Source organism: Camellia sinensis, chromosome 3 (assembly GCF_055761805.1).
Source record: "Camellia sinensis isolate YWXY chromosome 3, ASM5576180v1, whole genome shotgun sequence".
NCBI lineage: Eukaryota > Viridiplantae > Streptophyta > Magnoliopsida > Ericales > Theaceae > Camellia > Camellia sinensis.
Genome location: NC_138963.1, coordinates 220,006,358 through 220,029,701, shown reverse-complemented (window position 1 = coordinate 220,029,701; position 23,344 = coordinate 220,006,358). Strand labels below are relative to the sequence as shown.

Here is a 23,344-nt window from a genome sequence, read left to right as displayed (position 1 = left end):
TATTAAATAATGTTGAATTGTTCGGCCTCCAATGTCCTGCTCAGTTAACCAACGTACAAACCAACCAAGCAAAAACATGCATACTGTAATTAAAGCATGAAGGGCAGCACATGGTCCACCAAACTTTTCCATGGCAAGCTTAAAAGTTTGATTTAGTGGAGCACCAAGTTTGTAGGCCCCACGCCAATTTCACCAAGAATAACACAATGTCAACTCCCCAGCAAATCACATTGGCATCCTATACCCACGCATGGCATCAAGGTAGGGCCCACAAAACATTGCCAATCTACATTATCAAAGCAAGTTAGAAGTTGGCTTGTGAAGCAGATTTTAGTGTGCAGTTCCGTTGTCCAACTTTAGGAATATATGTATATAAGTTTTGTGGATATATATATATATATATATATATTTTTAGTCAAGCAGCGACGCTCAGCCGACTGAAGGAGCACTAAGCTAGACAATTACAAGGCTAGTGAAGACACATTTAGTTCGGGGGCACAAATGAGCTACGAAACATTGGGCAGACGCAAACGCTGGACTGAACAATAATTTTGAATCTAACTCACAGAGCTCAAATTAAGTTATGATCACCCAAACTTCGAAGCTTGTGGCAGAATTGGCTTTCGCTTCGCCAAACGTAAGCGCAAGCCAGGGGGCAAATGAAGTGGGTAAAAATTAATCAAGTCTTGGTGCTAGGCCCAATGCGATACTCACTCCAAGGTGGAGCTAGGTCGGACCTCGGCCCTATGGCCAACACTTGCTCCGAAGTAAGACAATCATAGGAGTTCGGCCTAATGTACGAGCGTCACTCGAAAGTGGGCCGAGCAACATATTGGACCTTCTGGATGGACAGAACCACTCCGAAGTGGGTTGAGCAACATGTTGGACCTCCTGGTTGGACAACCGTTCTAGAGCAGACCAACTTAAAGAAGGCCAATTCACTGAAGATCTTTCTTGGGTCCACTAGAGACAAACAACTCTGCTCCTCTCCCTCTGTATGAACAGAACGTGGAGACATGGAGGTGCAGAGGGACAAGGTGCATATATGACAGACCCGCATCTGAATGGCAGGCGGAGTGGTCGTCCTCCTCCAATGAGAGATGTCTGCTAATGAGACAAACAAAACAGACCTGCACCCGAGTGTCAGGCGGAGTGGTCGTCCTTCTCCAATAGGAGACGACCACGAATAAGACACATTGGACAGATGGCGGAGAGAGAAGGACTCGAACGACAAACAACCTTCTCCTATAAAAGGTGAACACTATTCACTCTCAAAGGATCCGAAATCCACACACTTAACACATATATACTCTTTGTATTCTCTCTTCTTCCTCTCCCTAAGTCCCTAACTTTACCATCGGAGGGGTTTCCGACCAAACTCCGGTCGGGCAGCCTCACCGTTTGTTACTCTGTGTAGATCTTCAATTCCCAGAGCACGTTGTTCATCCACGAAGTTCAACCTTTCTTCATAGTGCAGAAATCACCCCCGCACAGGAAATTACTGTTAGTGTTGTCAATAAAAAAATATTATAAATTTATAATTTTAATTATTATAATATTTAAAATCTATTTATAATTTATTTTTGCTGATACCACTATAGTGTGATTTGACCTAAATTAAAAATGATGCTGAGATTAATGACATGAGGAGTGGCTGAAGTTTGGGTTTAATAAGGATAACGTGGGCCAAGCTCTTTTTCTTTTTTTCTTTTTTTAAAGGAAAAAAAGGACCAATATAAGGGTATTATAGCATTTGTGGGCCTTAACCATGGAGTAATCGGTTACCGACTAGAATTTATCCAATTTAAAGGAAGGGATTTACCACCGGAACGAGAGAGGAATGCACCAACCCTTAACACATGAGCAGAGTCACGAGTAGAATAAAACGCAATCAGTTTCGACTGTTTGAAAAAACGAATCGTTAATCGTGCCTCCTAAGAATCAAACCGTGTTTACTTGTGTGGAAGGAAGGTGCCTTTCCAATCGTCCACTACCAGCACCCTCGGTGGTTAATGTGGGCCAAGCTTGACCCAAAAGATAGGGACTAGAGAAGTCCAAGTGTCCCACCATGTTAGTTAGGGCCTTGCCCATTTGCCCTTGACCTGGTGTGGTGGGAACTTTTTTTAATGGAGAAATTACCCATAAGTGGTGCTATTAGAAAATTATTATACATTTATAAAAAAAATTATGATTTTAATTATTAATGTTTACAAAGTTATCATTTATTTTATAATATTCTTTTAAAAAAATTTACACTGAATCAAAAAAAATTCATTTTGAATGATGGGTATGTAAAAATACCTTTTCGATGAATGAGGAAGATGGGTTATAATTACAAACTATTTAGTAGTTATTATATCATAATTGTTATTTTATATAGATATTATTGAAAAAAATAAAATTTACAGAACTTTAAACAAACTTTTAAATAGAATTAGATGTCATGTGATTCTCTCTTCTCTCACAAGGTGTTTTTGAATTTGTTTTTATTATTATATTATTTAAAACCACTCTAATAACACATATCTACTATTGGATTTTTATTTACAAAGACACCATTTATAAATGCTGACATTCACAATCACACACACAAAAAAAGAAAAGAAAAAAAAACAAGAAAAAGAAGACTTATTTGTAAATGGATAGAATCGAACATTTCAAAGTGAAAATTTGCCATCTCCCATAAAATAAATAAAAAATAACAAAAGAAGTGAACTTTGCCATAGAAAATTGCTCCCACCATGATTAGCAAAAATTTGGGATCAATGGCTATCTACCCCAATCTTTTACCCTTAATTATTTGTTTACTTTTTTTTTTATTTGATAACTCATATTATTAGTTGAATTTTGTTGACTAGTGACATAAGAGTAATTGTCGATAAGTTTAAAATTATTATATATTCTGTATCAAAATGCATCTCATTAAAATGTTCAATTATTTAAAAATTTTGTTTACTACTATCCTTAAAACACTGGTTAACCAAACAGTAGTACTTAAAAATTATGAGTGTTCTTGAAAATGTTGTTTGCCTGTTTGTCAGGAATGGAATTAGTTTGATATAAAATTATAAAAAGATTATGGTACATATTTTCGTATGTATATTATAAGGGAAAATTACCATGTAGTCCTATGTAGGGGATCTATTTCCCTTCTAATCCCAATTTATTTTTAATAGTTTAATAGGTCCACAGTTTTTTTAGTTTTATACCCAGAGGTTCCGTTTTTTATTTTCGTATTTTTAAATGACTGTGTTACCCTTTGTTTTGAGATCTATATGTACGTGAGAAATCAAATTTTTGCTTCGTTGAAAAAAAGGAAATCAAATCTTCGTCTCCGCGATCTCGATTTCTCTTCGTTGTGGCGATCTCATTGTGCTGTGTGGTCGATCTCATTGTGCTGTGAGGTGGATCTGGTTGTGCGATTTGAATCTGTGTGTACAGGCGATATCTTCGTACGTTGTCTCTCTCTCTCTCTCTGGTGATAGATATATGTATGTGTATGTATGTATCTGTCGATACATAGATATACATATATATGTATATATATATATATGTCTGTGTGTGTATGTGGTTTGTATTTTGTCGACATATATGTATGTATATATATATAAGCAAATTTGCGTGATATGTGGTTTGTGTTTGGCGAATTTTGTTTGTTTGATTTTGATTTTGTTGATTTTTGTTTGTCGTATAGTGTAATGTGTTTTGAAGTTGTATTTTGGATTTGTGAATTCTGGTGTTTTGATATTGATATGTCGTAAGTGTATAATTTTGCAGTTTTGGAATTGTAAATTGTGTACTGTTGTTATTGATATGTTGTAACTGCATAATTTTGCAGTTTGGAATCTGTGAACAATTGTTTGTTGGTTTCTGATTTTGTAGTATGGAGCGGTGTTTCATGTTAATGTGCAAATACAGTAATTGTTGTGCTGCTATTAAGATTAGTGACGGATGTAGTTATGATGAAGTTGTTGAGAAAATATGTGCGAAGTTCAAGGAGTTGAGTGTTGGTAACTTTTGTTTGTTTTTCTCTGTTCCTGGATATTCTAATTGTATTGTTGAATGTGATGATGATTTGGGGAATATGCTGTCAATGGTAGGTGGTAGTGGTTGTCATGTTGTTGATGTTATTGTGGGGGATAAGAGAGTTGTGGAGGTTGATGATGGTAATTCTTGTAGGATTGATTCTGTAACTTGTGAGAGTTCTTTTGTGAATGATTGTGATGATGTTGGTGGTTTGTTGCGTAGTTTTTATCCAGAACCAGAGAGAGTTTTGTTGTCTGCTAGTTGGAAGGGGATTATACATAGTGTTGGTCAAGAATTTGAAGGTGGAGTGTCGGGGTTCCGCATTGCATTGGCTAAGTATGCGGTTCAGTGTGGTTTTGCAGTGAATTATTTGAAGAATGATGCAACAAGAGTAACCGCTGAATGTATGATGAAGTCGTCTACGGGTTGTAAATGGTTTGTGCATGGAAGGGTGTTGATGGATTCTGGTGTTTTTTTTATAATGAAGTTGGATAATGTGCATACTTGTGGGGTTGTTGCTCGTAGATCTTGTAGCAAAATGGTTGGTTCTAGACTTGTGTCTGATATTGTGCAAAATGATATTAGTGATAATCCGTTGACTCGTCCTATTGAAGTTAAAAAAAAGTTGAAGAAGCAATATGGTATAGATGTTTCTTATCGGGTTGCATGGTTAGGAGTTGATAAGGCAAGAGGTGGGTTGTTTGGTGATTTTGCAACTTCTTTTGACCAGCTTCGATGGTACCTTGAGACGGCTATGAGAACGAATCCGGGAAGTGTGTTTGAATTAGATGTGGATGAAAGTAGTGGGTGTTTTCGGAGGTTGTTTGTGGCATTTCATGGATGTTTGTATGGCTTTCAATTTTGTCGTCCGTTGTTGTTTGTTGATGGTACATTTTTGAAGGGGCGTTACAAGGGGCATTTGCTTGCAGCAACATCAAAGGATGGTAATCAAGGTATGTATTTATTTGCAGTTAGTATTGGTTTAGTTTGTCAGTGTGTTATTGTATTGTGAGTCTGCTAATTTTTGCAGTTTCATGTGGGTTTGTTTGCAGTTTGTTTCCTTTGGCTTTTGTGATTGTTGACGCTGAAAATCAAGATAATTGGATGTGGTTCTTAAGTCAGTTGTTGAAGGCTGTTGGTTCAGGCCGGAGATTGACTTTTGTGTCGGACCGTCAACATGGATTGCTAGACGCTCTTTCAGTGGTTTTCCCCAATGCACATCATGCTTATTGCTTGAATCATTTGAAGAGAAATTTGATTGACAAATTGGTGGGACTTCGTACTAACTATAAGCTGTGTTTGATGAAAATATTAGTTAAATGTGCTTATGCGCCAACGGTTGCTTCTTTCCAACATTATATGGAGAAATTGAGGCGTATTGCTGGGAATGGTAGAGTTGATAGTATGTTGGATGGTTTGCAAAATGATAAGTGGGCCAATGCATTTTTTAGAGGGAAACGATATGGTGAGATGTCATCTAATGCTGCCGAGTCTTATAATAATTGGATTGGTGGGGCCCGTGAGTTGCCTATTACTTGTATGGTTGATATGATTAGGGTTCAAATCATGACTCAATTGTCGGATAGAAGAGCTGAATCTAGAAGATGGACTACGAAATTGTGTCCAGTTATGGAAAAGAAGTTGGTGGACTCTTTGGAGCTAGCTAAGTCTTGGGATGTGATTGTTGCTAGTGATACTGTGCTTGAGGTTCATTCTTCTATTTCTTTTTATGTTGATATTGGTAGACAAACTTGTTCTTGCCATGAATGGCAATTGAATGGTTTTCCTTGTTGTCATGCTGTGCATGCTTTGCGTAGTAGTGGTAGAGATGTGTATGGTTTCATTGATCCTTTTTTTCATGTAGATTGTTTTAGAGAGTCATACAAGGAATCTGTTTATCCAGTGCCTTCAAGTGAGAGATTTGACTTTGATGGTGCCAGTAGTTCGGTTATCAAACCTCCTATAACGAAGAAGCAGCCCGGGCGGAACAAGAAGAAGAGGATACCTTCAAGGGGTGAGAATGTGAAGCAAATCAAGTGTGGGAGATGCTTGAAATATGGGAATCACAATAAGAAGACGTGCAAGGCTGCTATTTGAGGCCGCAATCTATTCTTTTGGATTTGTATTTGAATTTGAGGAATTATGATAATAAAAAATGTGATACTTGGTATTATGGAAGTAATGAATAAAGTTGGTTGAATTGTTTTTTGTTTGTTGATGTGTTTTTTACTTATTGAAGTTGTTTTCGAATAGTCTGGTTTTGTTTTTTATTTTTATGGAATGCAGAGAAGGTTGTTGAAAATTTCTTATTGAAACAGTATAATATGGAAAGGCAGTTCATATTTCATAGTGATAAAACTGTATAATTTTGCAGTTTTAAGAATTATTTAGAAACAACCTGATGAAACCGCATAATTTTGCAGTTTTAAAAATTATTAGAAACAAGCTGATGAAACTGAAAAATTTTGCAGTTTGAAGAATTATTAGAATCAACCTTTACTGTATGAAAATATATGCAACCACAAACAGGTAGACAAACAATCAAAAGAAGAACCACAATAATAATAATAATAAGAAGAAGAGCAACAACAACATCAATCATTTTCACCATAACCATGATAACCAGAAAAAGATCATTCCCAAAAGTATATAAAGTACTTGTCACATGTTAAAAAAGAAAAATAAAAAAAAATAAAAAAAAAGGTTCAAAGATATGTTCCCTTGAATATTTGTATTGTTAAGAAGTTTGTTCATTGTTTCTATGGTTTGGTATGTTTTGTCAACATTTGGTAGTGCTCGAGTTTCCAAGATCGGTTTTCATCATTGAGGAATTGATTGATGATTTGTGCTCGAAATTTGACCCACTCAGTTGGACGAAGTTTTTTCTGCACAGGTTGCCAGTTGAGATATTGGTTGATAACATTGCAGACGGCAATTGCACAATCATTCCTGCAATGTTTGAGATGAAGTTAATTAGTTAGGTGAAACTGCAAAAATTAGCATATTGGAAGATTAGTTTATGGATTTTGTATCTTACGAGTGTGGGGTTTGTTGTGGGCATTCCTCAATTGATGCAATTTCTGTCTCGCACTCTTGAGATGAAAACATGTTTCCCTGTTTGCTGAGTAATGCTTTATTCCATCTCAGTTGATGTTGTTGCTACAAAATAATTAGTGGGTGTTTTTGTTAGTTATAGTGATGAGTTGAGATGTTTGTAAAGGGATGGAACTAAGTATGAAATTTTATTTTAACTTACAATTTGCTTTGCAATTTCAAAGTGCTTGTTATGGCAATCTTTTGCTGGTCTCAACGAGTCATAGTGTCTCCATATTCCATCAGCATTGTCAAAGACCACAATTGTCCAATGGTTGTCGTGGTTGATTGGGAAATGGATATATCTGTTTTTCATTGCTTCTGGAAAATGGCTGTCCATCAGTTTTTCTCTCAGTGCTTGATCTTGGTTTTGTAGTGGAGTCTGTAAGTCATATATATGTTTGAAATATGTCATAAAACTATGTAGTAATACATGTTGATAAAGTAGAAAATTTTGCAGTTGTAAGGTATGTTAAGTTTTGCTTACATTGATGAGTGTTGAGAAAACGTAAGATCTTCCTGCGTATGGATTGCTTGCAAAGACTAGATCGTTTTTCTCAAATTCTTCAATGGTTGGTTGGAGTGCCAATTGCTTTTCTGAGAAGGCATCGATGACCTGAAACATGTTATATATGAGAATGTGTTAGGTTTGTGGAATAGGTTATTGAATATGTACAGAAACTGTAAAATTGTGCAGTTGGAGACCTACATTCCCATATAAGGGTTCCCTGTTGGTCAATCTGCATATATCTGAAAAGTATACGCAGTTTTCATCTTCGCTACCAGACCAGACACAAGCAGTTGATTGTGTGTTGTTGATGAGTTGAATTTGGTCTTGGTCTTTTTTGGATAGGCTATGCCAAACCTTGTTTGTTTTGCGGCATGAAATGGTGAGTGGCTTGTTTGGGATTGATTCTTCCTGGAAATCATCATCACTTTCCAATACTTGAAGATTTGTCTTCTTTTGATTGGCATGCTCTTTTGGGTTTGTTTCAGCAGCAACTGGTTTCTCTTGGCCAATATGTTCTTGCATCTTTTCTTTCTGCTGTTGTTTTGCTTCATGAGCACCCTGTTTTTTGTTGTCATTCTTCTTCTGTTTTTCTTCATTGGTACCCTGTGTTGGTTTGGGTACATCAGCAGCAGTTTGTGTCTTGTTTGTTGTATCTTCTTTGGGTTTGGTCATTGGTTGGTATTCAAAATCTGGGTCATGTGCTTGTTTTCTTGATTTTTGTTTGATTCTCTTGACCATGGATCTTTGTTGGGGACTGCCAGTTTTTTTGGTGGACATTTCCTTCAATTGATCTTCTTTTTTATGCAATTCAGCCATGAATTTTTGTTCCATTTCTTGCATTTGTGCTCTCAGGGCTGATATGAGCTTGTCCTTGTCGTCCTCTTTGGTTGGTGTTTGTGGTTGGTCATGACCTATAAAAATGTTGGATTGTGTTTTGGTTAGTTTAATGAAATTTTGCAGTATGATTTAGTATTAGACAATAGTTTACCTTGTGCATGAAGTATGTCAGATTTCTCTTGCAGTTCTTCTTGTTGGTTTGTCAGTTCTTGTTCATTGACTTCTTCGTGTTGGTTTGTTTGTTGTTCTTCTTGTTCTTGTTGTTGGTCTTCTTCTTGATCAAGGTGTTCTTCTTCTTCTTCTTCAGTTTCAGTTTCTTCTTCTTCTTCTTCTTCAGTTTCTTCTTCATCAGTTTTTTCTTCATCAGTCACTTGATTTTTTTCATCATCACTCTTTTCTTCTTGTTCATCACTTTGTGGTTCTTGTTGTGGTTTTTGCTTTCTTTTCTTTTTTTTTGTTGTGCTTCTTTTTCTGATTGTGATTCTGATTCTGAATGATGTTCTTCTTCGAGAAAATCATCCTCATCACTGTCTAGAAGTGTTCTTTTTTTTGTTGCTTTTGTTTTCTTTTTTTGCTTATTGTCCTTTTTGTGGTCTTGTTTCTTTGCTGAAGAGTCTGTTGATGTGCTTTGATTGATATGCAATAACTGTATTTCTTGTTCAGTTGGGGTTAAAGCACTTTGGTTAACCAGCATTGGAACAATGTGGTATATATCAGTAATACTGTAAATTTGGTCAGTTTCATAAGATGAGTTGTACTGTGAGTAATGTGGGTTAAGTGTCGAAATATGTTTTTTGAAACTGAAAAATGTTACAGTTTCATAACATGAGTGATGTTAAAGAAGTGTGTGCTTTGAAACTGAAAATTTTCACAGTTTCATAATGTGATTTGTACTACAATGAATATGAAATGAGTGTTGAATAGATTTGTGCTAGGATAGTATAGAAGAGTTTGAATACCTTTTCAAAGTGAGCGAGGCTGATGTGTTTCCACTTGGAGTACATTTTGCCAAGGTTCCATTTCATAAACCTTGGGAAGCCTTCTTTGTTGGATGGTCGGAGGAGTTTACTGTGCTCACAGTACCAGTACTGTAAAAAAAAAAAAAAAAAAAGTTGAAATATGTTAGATAGTTAGAAATAGGTGAATGTCTGATATTTTTGTGGGAAGTAGTTGAGTAATGTGTTTACCAAGAGTAACATGACGCATCCAGTGACATGCCTTGGGTTGTTGTTTGCATTTGCTATTGAATTCATCAGTGTGTCTTTTATTGCCTCAACCCAATTGTACTTCTTGATGTTGTTGAGGTTGTCAACATAGTTGAGGAAACTCCAACTGAGTGTATGGCCTGTTGTGGGCATGAGAAGTTTCAAGCACAAGTAAAGGGTGATTACCCTTGCAAGATCTTGACAATCATTGGTTGATTTTCCTTTTTTTGTTTGTTGAAACATTTTGGTCAAAGACTTGCCATCCAATCTCTTGATTGATTTGCATCTTCGTTTGTAAAATGGAAGCTCAAAATCCTTTGGTCTTGCATAGGATTTGGTGGTGATGCTGTCTTCTCCACAGTCGATACCAAAAATGAGCTTGACATCACTGGTTCTGAGTTTCATTTCCTTTTTGCCAAGTACAAATGATCTTTTTCTTTTGTTGTAGAGTGTTGTCATTTCTGCTACAATGGAATTGTAGCATCTGCACCAAGAGGCCTTCAGTTGTGTTGAGGAGAGAGCATTTATAAGGGGCCAAAAAGGGGTTTTTTGCAGCTCTGTCTGTTGGGCTTTTGTGAATTTGACCCCCTTCAACAGTTTGATTACCGTTCCGATGTTGGAACGATAATTAAATTGTTGGACTCTCTTTGCAGGGACTGCTGGTTTTTTTTCTTTTGATGCCTTGGTTGTTGTTTTGGGAGTTGATTGGCTTTCTTGGAGCTTTCTTTTTTTGGTTGGAGGTGCTTCTTGGTTTTTTGTTGGCTTTCTTTTGTTTGTTTTTGTTGTGGTTGGAGGTGTGGTTGGTGTTTGTTGGGTGGGTGGGGTCTGTGGTGTAGTTCTTGGGCTTTTTTTTGTAGGTGGTGTGGTTGTTTTGTGGGTTTTTTGGTGGGGTCTGTTGGATTTGGTTGTTTTTGGGTGTGGTGGTGGCATTTGAGTGGATACAGGAGAGGGACTTTCAAAAGGGGAGATGGTTAAATCCCTGATTGGATTTGTGGGCATACGGGTTTGTTTCTTCCAATATCTTCCAACAGCTATTTCTGAAAAAATGAAAGTGACAACAGGGTATGAGTAATATAGTGACAAAACTGTATAATTTTGAAGTTTTATATGCAGTTTAATATGAAGTTATATGTATTTTGTTCGTAAGAGTTACGAAACTGTATAATTTGACAGTTTGATTTGCACTTTATAATAAGTTAGCTATTTGTTTTGAGTAGTGGTTAAACTGTGTAATTTTGCAGTTTCATTTGCATTTTGAATAAATTTAGATATGTTGCTTGTATAGTGATGAAATGAAACACTATGATGTTGCAGTTTTTATAAGGAAACAGTATGAACAATAGGAACAGCCCATTGTATTTTGTAAAAAGCAACAATAACAACAAGAAGATTAAAAATTCAAAAATAAGAATAAGAGAAGCCAATATTGAACAAGAATAAGAATAAGGTGTTGAATGTGTAAAAACAGGGATTTATGTGCAAAAACAGTGTTTAGAATGTTGAAAAACAGGGGACTATATATATATTAAAAGAGGGTTTATACATTTGGAAGTATGTAAAATGTGTATATAAGAAATATTAAAGAATGATGTACACATGTGAAAAATAATGAATAGGTGAAGAGAGATGTTACTTTTTTTCCCCATTTTTGTGAATCGGAAGTCAGGAACTATGAAATCTCTTCAGAGTGGTGATGGTTCTTCGTGTTGTTGAGAGTCGCCGATTGGAGAATATGAACGGCTTGGTGTTGTGTTGAAGTTGAACGGTTTGGTTTTGTGGTTAGGGTAGGGTTTCAGAGAGAATGGAGTCGAACGGAGGAGAGATGGAGGATTGAGAATGCGATTTCGAGCGGCGGAGATGTAACAGCGTACTGATCAGACTGAGATGATTGTGGGTGATGAAGATGAACGGTTACGTTTTCTGGTTAGAGTTAGGGTTTCAGAGGGGATGGAGTTGAACGGAAGAGAGATGGAGGACTGAGGAGTCGATTTCGAGCGGCGGAGACGTGACAGTGTAGTGATCGGACTGAGATGATGGGGACGTGGGAGATGGTTGCGCGCGTGTAAATTGGATGATATATTGTGGGTATTTTCGTCTTATTGTTAATTTGAGGACTTAATGGAGTATTAAATTTGTTTTGGGTCTAAATGGGGTATGATATGTTGGGCTTGGACCTTTGGGTCAGTCTCCCATAATATAATTATAGAAAAAAATAATATAATTTTATATTTTTGAAGTTATAATCAAATACAATTGAAGTAAAACTAAAACTCTCAAAATAATGTCATAATTAAAGAAAAAAATCGATCATTTAAAAAAAAATAAATAGCACAACACATGAAAATGTGGACAATAGAATTCTCCATAAAATTATGATTATAATTACACTAGGATGTTATGGTACCAGTAACATTATTAGAACTTTATCAATAAGACTTTGTCTGGTTGGACAAGCAGACCAACAATAATAATCTACAACTTAAAACCATAAAGGAAAAGGAACTAAATTATTAATTGGGTACTTCCTTATAGATTTTACAGAGCTGATAGGTAGCTCGAAAGGGTTTTAGCCCAATTGACTCGAATTTCAAAATGATGACGTTTGGAATTTTTTATTTTTTTTATTTCTTTCTTTCTTACTCTTTGCACTCTGAAATAGAGAGGCTAGAGGAGAAATAGAGAGGCAAAGAGAACAAAGAGAGCATTCATCAACACAACAACAACACCACATTCATCAACAACACAACATCATAATTTTTGTCGAATCTGAAAAAAAAAAAAAAAAAATCAACTACACAACATCATGCATTCATCAACAACGACGAACAATCACAAAAAAAAATTAAATTGTCGAATCTGAAAAGAAAAAAAAATCCAACAACACAACATCATCATCAACAACAACAATCATCAACAAATCATCAACATCTTCACCTTCAGATCCAGATCCACTAGAAAAGAAAAAAAAAAGAAAGAAAAAAAGTAGAGAGAATAGAGGCGAGAGACCCATCGGCAGATCGTCTACCGGCGCCGCCACCGGTAGAGAGAGAGAGACGCTGCCATCACCGTCTGCTATGTGTGTATACACAGATCTGTATATACACATACAGATCTTTCTTCTCTTCCTCTCCGCTATCACCGTCTTCTTCACCGCCATCACCGTCTTCTTCTTTTCCTCATCATCTCCATCTTTTCTCTTTCTCTCTCTTGTCTCTTCTCTCTTCCTCTTCTCTTCCCTCTTCTCTCTCTCGCCTCTTTCTTCTGTCTCTCTATATTCGAAAGCAAGAAAAAGAATGGAAAAAAAAAGAAACCCAAAACGATGTTGTTTTGGGTTTCGAGCCAATTAATTTCGAGCTACCAAGTATTATTCTAGATTTTAATATGTAAATTTATTACTCAATAGATCTTGTGGTAGTTAATAGTATTTTTCATTAAATGTTATTAAAAAATTTATTAATTGTTAATTTTTAGCGATAGTTTAAAATCTGTCACAAAAAATGGCAGTAATTATAAGTTTTAGCAACAGTTTAAAAAAATATCACAAAAAAAATCACTAATTTTTAACTTTCAACGACACTTCAAAAAATGTCACAAAAAAATGTCACTAATTGTAAATTTTAGGGACAATTTATTAAAATCTTGACCAAATAAAGTTATTAATTATTAATTTTTAGTGACATGAAAAAAATCATCACAAAAAATTATTTTTACCGACAATTTTATTATGATAAACTTTCAATAAAACTTTAAATATAACTATTAGGATATATTGGTAGTTTACCTTTTTTAATATTAATTTCATACCACAAAGCCATATTGTAATTGGTTGGTTAATATATGCTAAAACAATTAATAATTATACTTATAACTGGCTCAATCCTTGAGTTAAAATTTTTCAAACTTTCAGCTCATCAACTTCTAGTTTTTACATAGAAAAAATTGTGTATTCCAAGTTTTTTTTTTTTTTTTTTTTTCTTTTTGTGTGTGGAGATTCTAATGAAGTTGAAATAAAAGTTAATTATTATAAAACTAAAGATAAATGATTAAAAATTATTAAATTTTATCATTTCAAAAGATGATCAAACCAAACATAGTCTAAAAGTAGAATACTAAAAACCATTTTGAAAAAAAAAAGTAAAATATTTATTATAAGATTAGACTTCTCTTCAATTAGAGAGAAATCTATTATGGTGTTATTGGATTCATGAGATCCATTCAATTTTAGATATATCTATATAAATTTTCATAAAAAAATTAGTTCAATTTAACCATTGTAATTACATAATTCTATCAGATTTTTCTAAAAGAAATGAGGGTCACCGTTTGGGAAGGTGGGTTGGAAGCTTTTTTGGCTATTTTAGTCACAAAAGACAAAATAGGTTATTTTAGTCATAACAAACAAAACAGCACATCCAACCCATAATTATTACACTATTCCCTCACAAAAAAAGTTAAAAAGTTAAAAAGTCATTTCCAAACTAAACTTTTAGCCCATGCTAAAATAGCTAAAAAAGTCAAAAAGCTAAAAAGCCAATCCACTTCCCAAACGATAATTTTTTTTTTTTTTATTTATTTATTTTATGGATGAACTCAAATCCTAAATATAATAAAAGGTAGAAGGAAAGTTTGATTGAGGCAACGGGGAAAGAAACTACTCAAAAAATTATTAAAATAGTAAAAGTCCTACCACATTTAACATTTATATTATTAATTAATCATTAAATAAAGGACCCCATTTGGATTTTTTAATGGATAATAATTATGATTATAATTAGTGAGAAACTTTACAGTATAATCTTTTGGGGAGGCTTCTCTCCAGTTTATAGTGGAATGGAGTATATTGTTGAGCTTAAGAGATTTATCACGGGTTTTATTTTGATAATTCGAATTAGTCAATATGTAGAGCTCGTCGATTATTTCATTTTCGTAAAAATCACGTTGATTGGATATTGATAATTTTTTAATCAAAACATATTTTTGTTAATGGTAAATATGATTTTAAAAATAAATTATTAACAAAAATGTGTTACAATCAAGAGACTAACGATATCCGATAATTTTTTGCAGACATGAACTACTCGATGAATTCTGCATATCGAACAGTTCGAATTATCGAAATGGGACCCATGATGAGTCCCAAGAACCGAACAGTGTGCTTTAGTCTACCGTGTGTACTGGACGGAGCCTCTCCTTACTTTTTTAAGGCTGCTGCATACATATGCAGAGTAATGCTAGAGGCCTCAAAAGTTCTATCAAATGTCTTATATGGGTGTGAAACTCACATCATGTGAGTCCTACATTTATGTGAGATATTTGATAGAAATTTTAGTAAATTTTTTGAAAGGGTCTGTTTGGTAACATTTATGTTTTCAGTTTATATTTACAAAAATTTTATAAACTGGTTTTTGTTTATTTTTAGAAAAATATAAACTACAAACGCGTTTGGTAATTGACAAAATGTTTAAAAATATAACAAAGAGTGAGAAATGGCAAGTGGTAGCAAGTGGCGGCGAAAGACGGTAGTGGAATGTGGTGACGGTGGGTGGTGGGTGGCTGGGTGACGGTGGCGGGTGGTAGCTAGTGGGTGGTGGCGGCGGGTGGGTGACGGTGGAGGGTGGTATCGAATGGGTGGTGATGGCAGGTGGTAGGTCGGTAGCGGATAGCGGGTGGTGGCGGGTGGGTGGTGGATGGTAATGGTGGGTGGCTGGGTAGGTGACGGTGGCGGGTGGTGGGTGGTAGCGAGTGGGTGGTGGTGGCGGGTGATGGGTGGTGGTGGTAGGTGGGTGGCGGATGGCGGGTGGTGGTGGTAGGTGGGTGGCGGATGGCGGGTGGGTGGTAGGTGGTGATGGTGGGTGGGTGGGTGACAGTGGCGGGTGGTGGGTGGTAGCGAGTGGATGGAGGTGGTGGTAGTGGTGGCGGGTGGTGGGTGGTGGTGGCAGGTAGGTGGGGGATTACGGGTGATGGTGGATGGTGGCGGGTAGGTGGCGGGTGGTGGTGGTGGTGGTGGTGAATGAGTGGGTGACGGTGGCAAGTGATAGGTGGTAGCGAGTGGGTGGTGGTGGTGATGGTGGTGGGTGGTGGTGGCAGGTGGGTGGGTGGTGAGTGGGTGATGGGTGATGGTGGTGATGGTGGCGGGTGGTGGTGGCGGCGGGTGAGTGGCAGATGGCAGGTAATGGTGGGTGGCAGGTGGGTGGTGAGTGGTGGTAACAAGTAAGTGGCGGGTGGTGGTGGTGGTGGTGGCAGCGAGGGATGGGTGGTGGTGGCGAGTGGGTGGTGACAGGTGGGTGGTGGTGGCAGAAGACGGTGGTGGAAAATGGTGGCGGGTGGTGGCTAGTGTTGGGTGGTAAAAAAAAAACTGAAAACTCAAAATGGAAACACATTTTTTGTGTTTTTATTTTTTGGCCAAATTTATAAACTGAGATCACTGATTTATAAATCAAAAATTTTACTAAACAAATTTTTATTTAAATTTTTAAAATTTTTATAAATATAAATAAAAAATTAAAAATGTAAGTGTTACCAAACGGCACCCAAACATTTTTTACATATGCACCCTTTCTAATAATCATTGGATACGTGAGGTAATCTTGGCCGTTGATTAATTATATTATTAGAGTTGGAATTTAGACGAGTTTATCCTTGACCACAAAAGGCAATGAGAGAAGTTATCAAGAGAGACACACTCATTTGACGGGAAAATTCTATAACTCTTAAATTTTTTATTAAATAAATAATTAAATATCTTATATAAATGTACTTGAATTTTCGTTTGTTTTTTTCCCCTTTTGGAAATCGTTGTTGGAAACCGTTGTTGTGGGACTTTACTTTGGGGTATATGTGGATCTGATGGGTCGTTGAATTTCAAGATTGGTCAGCAATAAATGCTTCTTTTATTGCTTTTTCCTGGGATAATCAACCTCATACATCTGTTTTTTGTACCTATCTCTTGTCACAAGAAACACACTTGCTTCTTCTTCTTCTTATTCTTTTTCTGTTTTGATTTTTCTTGTTTTCTTTTTCCATTGTTTCTCAATTCACATACCCAAGAATGTTGATCTCTTGGGAATACATTTACATCAAGTGACTTGTGATTTGTTTTCTTATCGGTTCTTGGGTTATGTTTGTTAAGCGACAAAATTTAAGGGTTTGTCATTGAATTCTTGAGGAGGAACTGGAGTGGAGAGTTGTGCTGCGTTGTGTTGTGGTGATCTGAAAGAAGATTAGAGATGGGTTTTTTGAGTACTATAATGAGTTTCTTTGGATTTGGAGTGGGAATCACAATTGGGATCGTGATTGGGTATTATCTATTTATCTATTTCCAACCAAGTGATGTCAAGGTCAGTGTCTCTATTTCTTTATCTTCACACTACAGGCATTTTGATTTTTGGTTCTAATTGTTTTTCTTCAGCGTTTTATTTGTCTTTTTTCTTCATTAATTATTATATAATTCATCTGTGTAGTGTTCTGGGTGTTTTCTGATTTAATCATTTGTCTGTAATATCACTCTGTAAACCAATGAAACTGCCAAACAAATTCTAAGCTTATGTTAGGTATTATCGTATAGTACCCATGAACTATCTCTATGGGTTACCATCTTATGTTGATTGACTCGCACAGATTTAGGGTATTTCATTGGAGAGAATTGGCATTCTCTGGAGAATTTAATGCTCAGTGGATTGGAAGTTGTATGGCATATATTTAGGGTTGTAAACGAGCCAAGTAGTTAGTTGTTGGTGTTTGACTTAAAAAACTTTTAAGCTTAACTTGTTTACATAATAAGTCACTTTTTAATGAGCTTTTAACGATCCAAACACGAATATTTCACAAGAGTGCATTATTTCGTGTCTCAAGCTTTGTCAATGTTTATTTGTTTCTCGATCACAATGTAAGATTAATTGTCCCCAATTGTCCTTCCTAGATATCTGTCCCAAATAAATAAATATATATCGCAATCAAAAAAGAAAAAAAGGATACAGGGTTCTTTAATTCCACAATTTCTTACATGATTTTTATTTATTTTGGTTTTGTTGTGATTCTGTGTGTTACAATTATCTAATCAAGTGCATTTTATTTAATTTGACTTCTCACTATTACTGTACTCTTGAAAATGATTTGTGTACTTCAAAATATTCTACCAAATAGGTATCTCCCTAATATTTTACTGGAGAATTCTACTTTCAGTTGTGACCACTGATCAATATTAGTACCTTTCTTCTTTTATTTATATTTTTTTTTTCCATTTTCATCTTTTGCAATTGTTGCAGTCTCTCTAATGCCAACCCTCGCAATATCACTGACTTTGTAAAAAAAGTAGAATTGATGCTAAAAGAAAGTTGAGGCGTTGCATGCAGTTGTTAATACAGTCAAACTTTTTTCCTTTGATGATTAAATTTTCTTTTCATTGGAATTTTCAGGATCCAGTTATTCGTCCATTGGTTGAGCAAGATTCTCAAACTTTGCAACGCTTGCTTCCAGAGATACCTATTTGGGTGAAAAATCCAGACATTGACCGTGTAAGCTGTTCTTTTTTTTTTTTTTTTAGAGGGTGCCGTGTAAGCTGTTACTCCCAATATATATATATATATATATTTTTTCTAATGCATAATTTTTCCAACTACATATTTGAAATAAGAATATTCTTAAAAATTATGTATATACCTCCTTGCTGTGCATATTTATATAAGATTCTTGTGGTTCTATTTTTGCACAGGTTGATTGGCTTAACAAATTTATTGAAACAATGTGGCCTTATTTGGACAAGGTATGTTTAGTTGGACGTGTTGTAGAATCTTTTGAAGTTTTTGTGTTGTGTATTGATGGTTTAAGGTCCGTAGGCTATCTGCAAGACTGCAAAAAATATAGCAGAGCCCATCATTGCTGAGCAAATTCCAAAATACAAAATTCAGTCAGTTGGATTTGAAACTCTTACCTTGGGCTCCCTACCTCCTACTTTTCAAGGTTCTCTCTCTCAATGTTCCAATCACAATATGAGTTTCACTCTTCTTTCCAAATCAACTTCTAAATGTTTTTACTTTTTCATGCCAGGAATGAAAATCTATGTAACTGAGGAGAAAGAGTTGATAATGGAACCATTCATGAAGTGGGCAGGAAATCCTAACATCAATATTGCAGCTAAGGCATTTGGTTTGAGAGCCACTGTTCAGGTATTTGGTTGTTGGTCTTTTGTTTGAAAGAAGAAATTTTTCTTGGTGTTCAATAATTTGGTAATTGTTGAACCTTCTTGGTATTTGAAGAACTGACATTAGTGAAGTGCTCTCTCTCTCTCTCTCTGTGAGTGGACGAGTGAACATTAGCTTAAAGGAGATGGGCATTTTGCTATTTGCTTGTACTCATTAGTGACTGTAGATTCCTTTGGAGTATTTCAGGTGGTTGATTTTCAAGTATTTGCTTCTCCACGCATTACCTTGAAGCCATTGGTTCCAAGCTTTCCTTGTTTTGCCACAATATTAGTCTCTCTCATGGAGAAGGTGCGTGGTAATGACCAGAGGTAACTTTAATTAACGATATGTTTGATTAGGAATATTTTGGTTTATCATTAGAGTTTTGGGGACTGCATATGCTCATCAGATGTGTATTGTATATTCCTATATATGCACCATTTAGAGCTTTGGTGCCCACTATATGATGGAGATGGCATCAATCCTAGCCAAAAGATTAACCTTCTTGCAAAGTTTGACTCTCTCTCTCTCTCTCTCTCTCTCTCAATTTGCAGCCACATGTGGACTTTGGTTTGAAAGTGCTAGGTGCAGATGCTATGTCCATTCCTGGCCTGTATAGTTTTGTTCAGGTATGCTAAATTAATTAATAGAGTTCCCTTCACTTCAATGTCTCTTCATCTTCAGATTTTTATTTGATTCTTCATCCAGAGGGCGGGGGTGCTTAGGCACATCTTCATTGCATAAATTTTGAAAACATGCAACAACCACAACAAAAAATTTGGTAGAAGATGGTTTAGCTAATGTGAATTGAATGATCAGAGGCTATTTAAGCCCTAGAAATGGTTGCATCTTTCATGGGGTAAAATTACACACAACTTATTATCAACAATGGTTGTCAGATTAAAGACCACAAGAGTAAGGCAAATATTAGATGGACGACGGTTTTGGGCTGAAACTTGTGATATACTAATGTAAACATTGTAGAGTAATCATATATTGGGGACTAAACTGGGTGTAGTTTTTAATTTTGGTTTCACTACTCATTGTATTTTTTTTCATTCAGGAGCTTATCAAAGATCAGGTTGCTAATATGTATCTCTGGCCCAAAACCCTTGAGGTACAAATTATGGATCCTACAAAGTAAGTGTATGTGTGATCTTGTTTTCACTTGGGACATTGTGTTCAATCCCCCCTATTATAAATCTTTGCTTCGACTAACTCTTATAATTCGGCAGAGCCTTGAAGAGACCTGTTGGGATTCTTAACGTGAAGGTCGTGAGAGCAATGAAGCTTAAAAAGAAAGACCTTTTGGGGGCATCGGATCCTTATGTGAAGCTGAAACTTACTGAGGACATACTTCAGTCGAAGAAAACAACTGTGAAACACAAAAAATTGAACCCGGAATGGAATGAAGAATTTAATTTGGTCATTAAAGACCCTGAATCTCAAGCTTTGGAGATCCATGTATATGACTGGGAGCAGGTATATTTTGCACTTTTTTTTTCTTCAGATTTATTATCAAATATCAAGTTATTCTGTTTGTTTTCTGCTTCAACTTGTGTTGGAGGACACAGAGAGGGGCAGGCAAGGGCCATGACCCACTCAGATTTCACAAAATCTTGATTAGCCCCTTGCATTTTTAAGTATTTATAAGTGAAATTAGTATTTGGCCCTCCCAAAATCTATATAATTTTACTTTGGTCCTCTCAAAAATCACAAAAACGTCATTAGCCTATGTAATTTTGAGTATTTATAAAGGAACCCCCCCCCCCCCCCCCCCCCAAAAAAAAATAAAAAATAAAAAATAAAAAATTCTGTATAAATTTTACTTTGGCCTATGAAAATGTTATAGTTTTACCTTGGTCCCTCCTTTGCACAATTTCTGGGTCCGGCACTGCTTGTGGATGAATGGGAACTAGATACTCTTTGGCTGTTATTTGTCTAATAATAAATTTTTTTACTAATGAAGAAGAAAAAGTGGGCTATGAAAGACGGCATAGTCTCAGAATATGATTGGTCGACCTAGACTGGTCTCGTTTTGACCACGACAGAAATGTTGTCCTCTCCTTCTTCTTCATTGTTTCTCAAACTGAATATTTCTTTTCGTTTAGGTTGGGAAGCACGATAAGATGGGCCTAAATGTAATACCATTGAAGGAACTTACACCTGAGGAGTCAAAAGAGATGACTGTTAGTCTGCTAAAAAACATGGACCCGAATGATGTTCAAAATGAAAAATCACGTGGACAGATTGTTCTTGAATTGATGTACAAACCTTTTAAGGATGATGAGATACCCAACGAAACTGAAGATTCAAATGTGGTGGAAAAGGCTCCTGAAGGAACTCCTGATGGTGGAGGTTTGCTTGTAGTAATTGTCCATGAAGCTCAGGATCTAGAGGGGAAGCACCACACAAATCCTCAAGTGCGTCTACTTTTCAGAGGGGAGGAGAAAAGAACTAAGGTATGTTGTAGCTTGTCAATACATAACAAGAGCATGCCTAGCGATAGCAATAAGAGGCAATGTTCCAGATTGTTTCATCATGGAAAATCATATGTTGCATAAATTCATAGTTGATACTAACAGTTACATATCAAATGGACCACAGCTATGAGCAACCTTTGAATTTCTGCTGCTAGCAAACATCATTTCTCTTTCTGCCAGTAGCAGGCCTAAATCAAAATCTTAATAGAAAGTCCTTTTTATATTTAAATATTATTTTTTTTAAAAACTCTTCGTATTTTAATTTTTTGTAAAATCTGATTTTGTATTCTTGTCATTAAAAGTTTAGGGGTTCATCTACAACCTTTACTATGGAGACCTTTGTAGGATGAGACAAGAAATTTTTTTCCCCCCCTTTACAATTGGACCTTCAAACAAGAAGATATTTTGGACAAAGAGGTTTGTTATAGGTCATTGGACAAAAAATGTGTATTCCATAGTTAGTTATGATTGGGGCCCTGACAATTTTGTTTTTGGTTCGACGAATATTTTTTGGACTTTTAGAAAAGAAGTATATTTTTTGGCCTTGAACAAAGAGAGAGAGCTTGGAGGCCTTTTAAAAACCGGAGACCTAAAATGACCACTTTGGTCACTTTTCATTGAGCCGGCCCTGCATTTCTGTACCTCTGATGTGTCAATTAATATATTTCATGTAAGAATAAGATAAATTTGAGTTTGGAAAAACTACGAAGTTCATCAGAATTAGCAGTTAAACTATCCGAAATAAAGTTGATGCTGATTAGTGATTTGAAAATGTTAGAAATCCTTTTGTTGGTAACAAGTCACGATCACATTTGACGCTTTGCTAAATTCTTTTAAAGCACTAGATTTTAACATGGTTTTAACTAATGTCTATTGACTGATTGTGTCTTTACAGCCTATAAAGAAAAACAGAGATCCAAGATGGGAAGAAGAGTTTCAATTCATGCTGGAAGAACCACCAACTAATGACAGAATTCATGTGGAAGTTGTCAGTACCTCTTCTAGGATGGGTCTACTCCATCCCAAGGTATATTTACATCAGTAATCAAATCTTAACCGATCCAACAAACTTGTAGAAAGTTATTTTTATAGGGTAGTAGAAACAATATAAAATTGCAAATCTTTCTGTTACATCTTAATATAACTATAGATTTATTTTTGTTTTGTTTTGTTTTGTTTTTGCAGCATTGGAAAATGATTATCCTAAGAAACAATTTCTAACATTTTGAAACACATACTGTTTCCCTTGTCAGGAAACTCTGGGCTATGTGGATATAAACCTCTCGGACGTTGTTAGCAACAAAAGAATCAACGAGAGATACCACCTCATTGACTCTAAGAATGGCCGAGTTCAGATAGAATTGCAATGGAGGACTTCATCTTGATGACAGTGATTTCATAACAATTCGGGTTTTTTTTTGGCAGTTATGTCAGTGGAGTAATTTTTCAATTTCAGTTTTCTAGTTTCATTGGATAAAAATATATTGTGCTTGTCTTTGCTGTATTATACACTGTAGGTCTTGTATCTGCTCTCTCATGACTGATTTGCTGTAATTAACCTAGAAATGCAAATAATTCAACTTTCTGTAAATTTAAGCTTTCATAGTCTAGACTTTCATGTATAAACATAAAATCTGGTACTACATAAAATCAACATTTTGATTGGTAGCTCTATGATCAAACTACATTTGTCTTCAAAAAAAAATAGAAGGTATAATTTTGAGAATATATTATTTTTTTAAAAAGACGAATGTGATCCGATCATATGGCCTATTGGGATCATTTTATTTTTTGCATGGATACTATGAACCATACAGGATGAAAGGTGTAGATCATTTAGATAGGCTCGAAGATGAACCCATTGAGATTGAATAATTCCGCTCCAGTTGAGCATCCAATTAGAGAGAATTCAGTACATGATTATATTGAGTCCATAAAAAACTAGTAACTTCATCGAAAAATGAGCAAGTGGCGCCGCATAGAAGCCTAGGTGTGGTAAAAAATAGATAA

The 23,344-nt window shown here is 35.7% G+C and overlaps 5 protein-coding genes across 7 annotated transcripts; 3 read left to right on the top strand and 2 right to left on the bottom strand.

The window, feature by feature from the left end:
• Positions 1–3,108: 3,108 nt before the first annotated feature.
• On the top strand, positions 3,109–6,238 carry LOC145823111 (uncharacterized). The gene is made up of 2 exons (XM_082922300.1): positions 3,109–4,979; positions 5,079–6,238. Exons 1-2 carry the CDS (start codon positions 3,884–3,886, stop codon positions 5,099–5,101), a joined length of 1,119 nt encoding a protein of 372 aa, XP_082778426.1. The 5' UTR covers positions 3,109–3,883; the 3' UTR covers positions 5,102–6,238.
• LOC145822244 (uncharacterized) lies at positions 5,497–6,123 on the top strand. Its single transcript, XM_082918859.1, has one exon. The coding sequence runs from the start codon at positions 5,497–5,499 to the stop codon at positions 6,121–6,123; it is 627 nt and encodes a 208-aa protein (XP_082774985.1).
• On the bottom strand, positions 5,961–7,759 carry LOC145823112 (uncharacterized). The gene is made up of 4 exons (XM_082922301.1): positions 7,607–7,759; positions 7,283–7,501; positions 7,064–7,185; positions 5,961–6,975 (listed from the first exon to the last, which is right to left on the bottom strand). The coding sequence occupies exons 1-4, from the start codon at positions 7,742–7,744 to the stop codon at positions 6,786–6,788; spliced, it is 669 nt and encodes a 222-aa protein (XP_082778427.1). The 5' UTR covers positions 7,745–7,759; the 3' UTR covers positions 5,961–6,785.
• A 6-nt stretch (positions 7,760–7,765) lies between these two features.
• On the bottom strand, positions 7,766–9,161 carry LOC145822243 (uncharacterized). Its single transcript, XM_082918858.1, has 3 exons — positions 9,115–9,161; positions 8,619–8,956; positions 7,766–8,541 (listed from the first exon to the last, which is right to left on the bottom strand). The coding sequence occupies exons 1-3, from the start codon at positions 9,159–9,161 to the stop codon at positions 7,781–7,783; spliced, it is 1,146 nt and encodes a 381-aa protein (XP_082774984.1). The 3' UTR covers positions 7,766–7,780.
• Positions 9,162–16,425: 7,264 nt separating this feature from the next.
• Positions 16,426–22,925, top strand: LOC114259553 (synaptotagmin-2). Of its 3 annotated transcripts, none has more exons than XM_028199579.2 (12): positions 16,426–17,009; positions 18,087–18,185; positions 18,383–18,433; positions 18,507–18,630; positions 18,718–18,836; positions 19,059–19,160; positions 19,406–19,480; positions 19,915–19,991; positions 20,087–20,333; positions 20,963–21,313; positions 22,230–22,361; positions 22,588–22,925. In XM_028199579.2, the coding sequence occupies exons 1-12, from the start codon at positions 16,899–16,901 to the stop codon at positions 22,717–22,719; spliced, it is 1,620 nt and encodes a 539-aa protein (XP_028055380.2). In that variant the 5' UTR covers positions 16,426–16,898; the 3' UTR covers positions 22,720–22,925. The 3 variants fall into 3 exon arrangements, with proteins under 3 accessions (XP_028055380.2, XP_028055381.2, XP_082778425.1); XM_028199580.2 differs by having other exon boundaries at positions 16,489–17,009; positions 22,520–22,639; XM_082922299.1 differs by lacking the exon at positions 20,963–21,313 and having other exon boundaries at positions 16,489–17,009.
• The last annotated feature ends 419 nt before the right edge of the window (positions 22,926–23,344 follow it).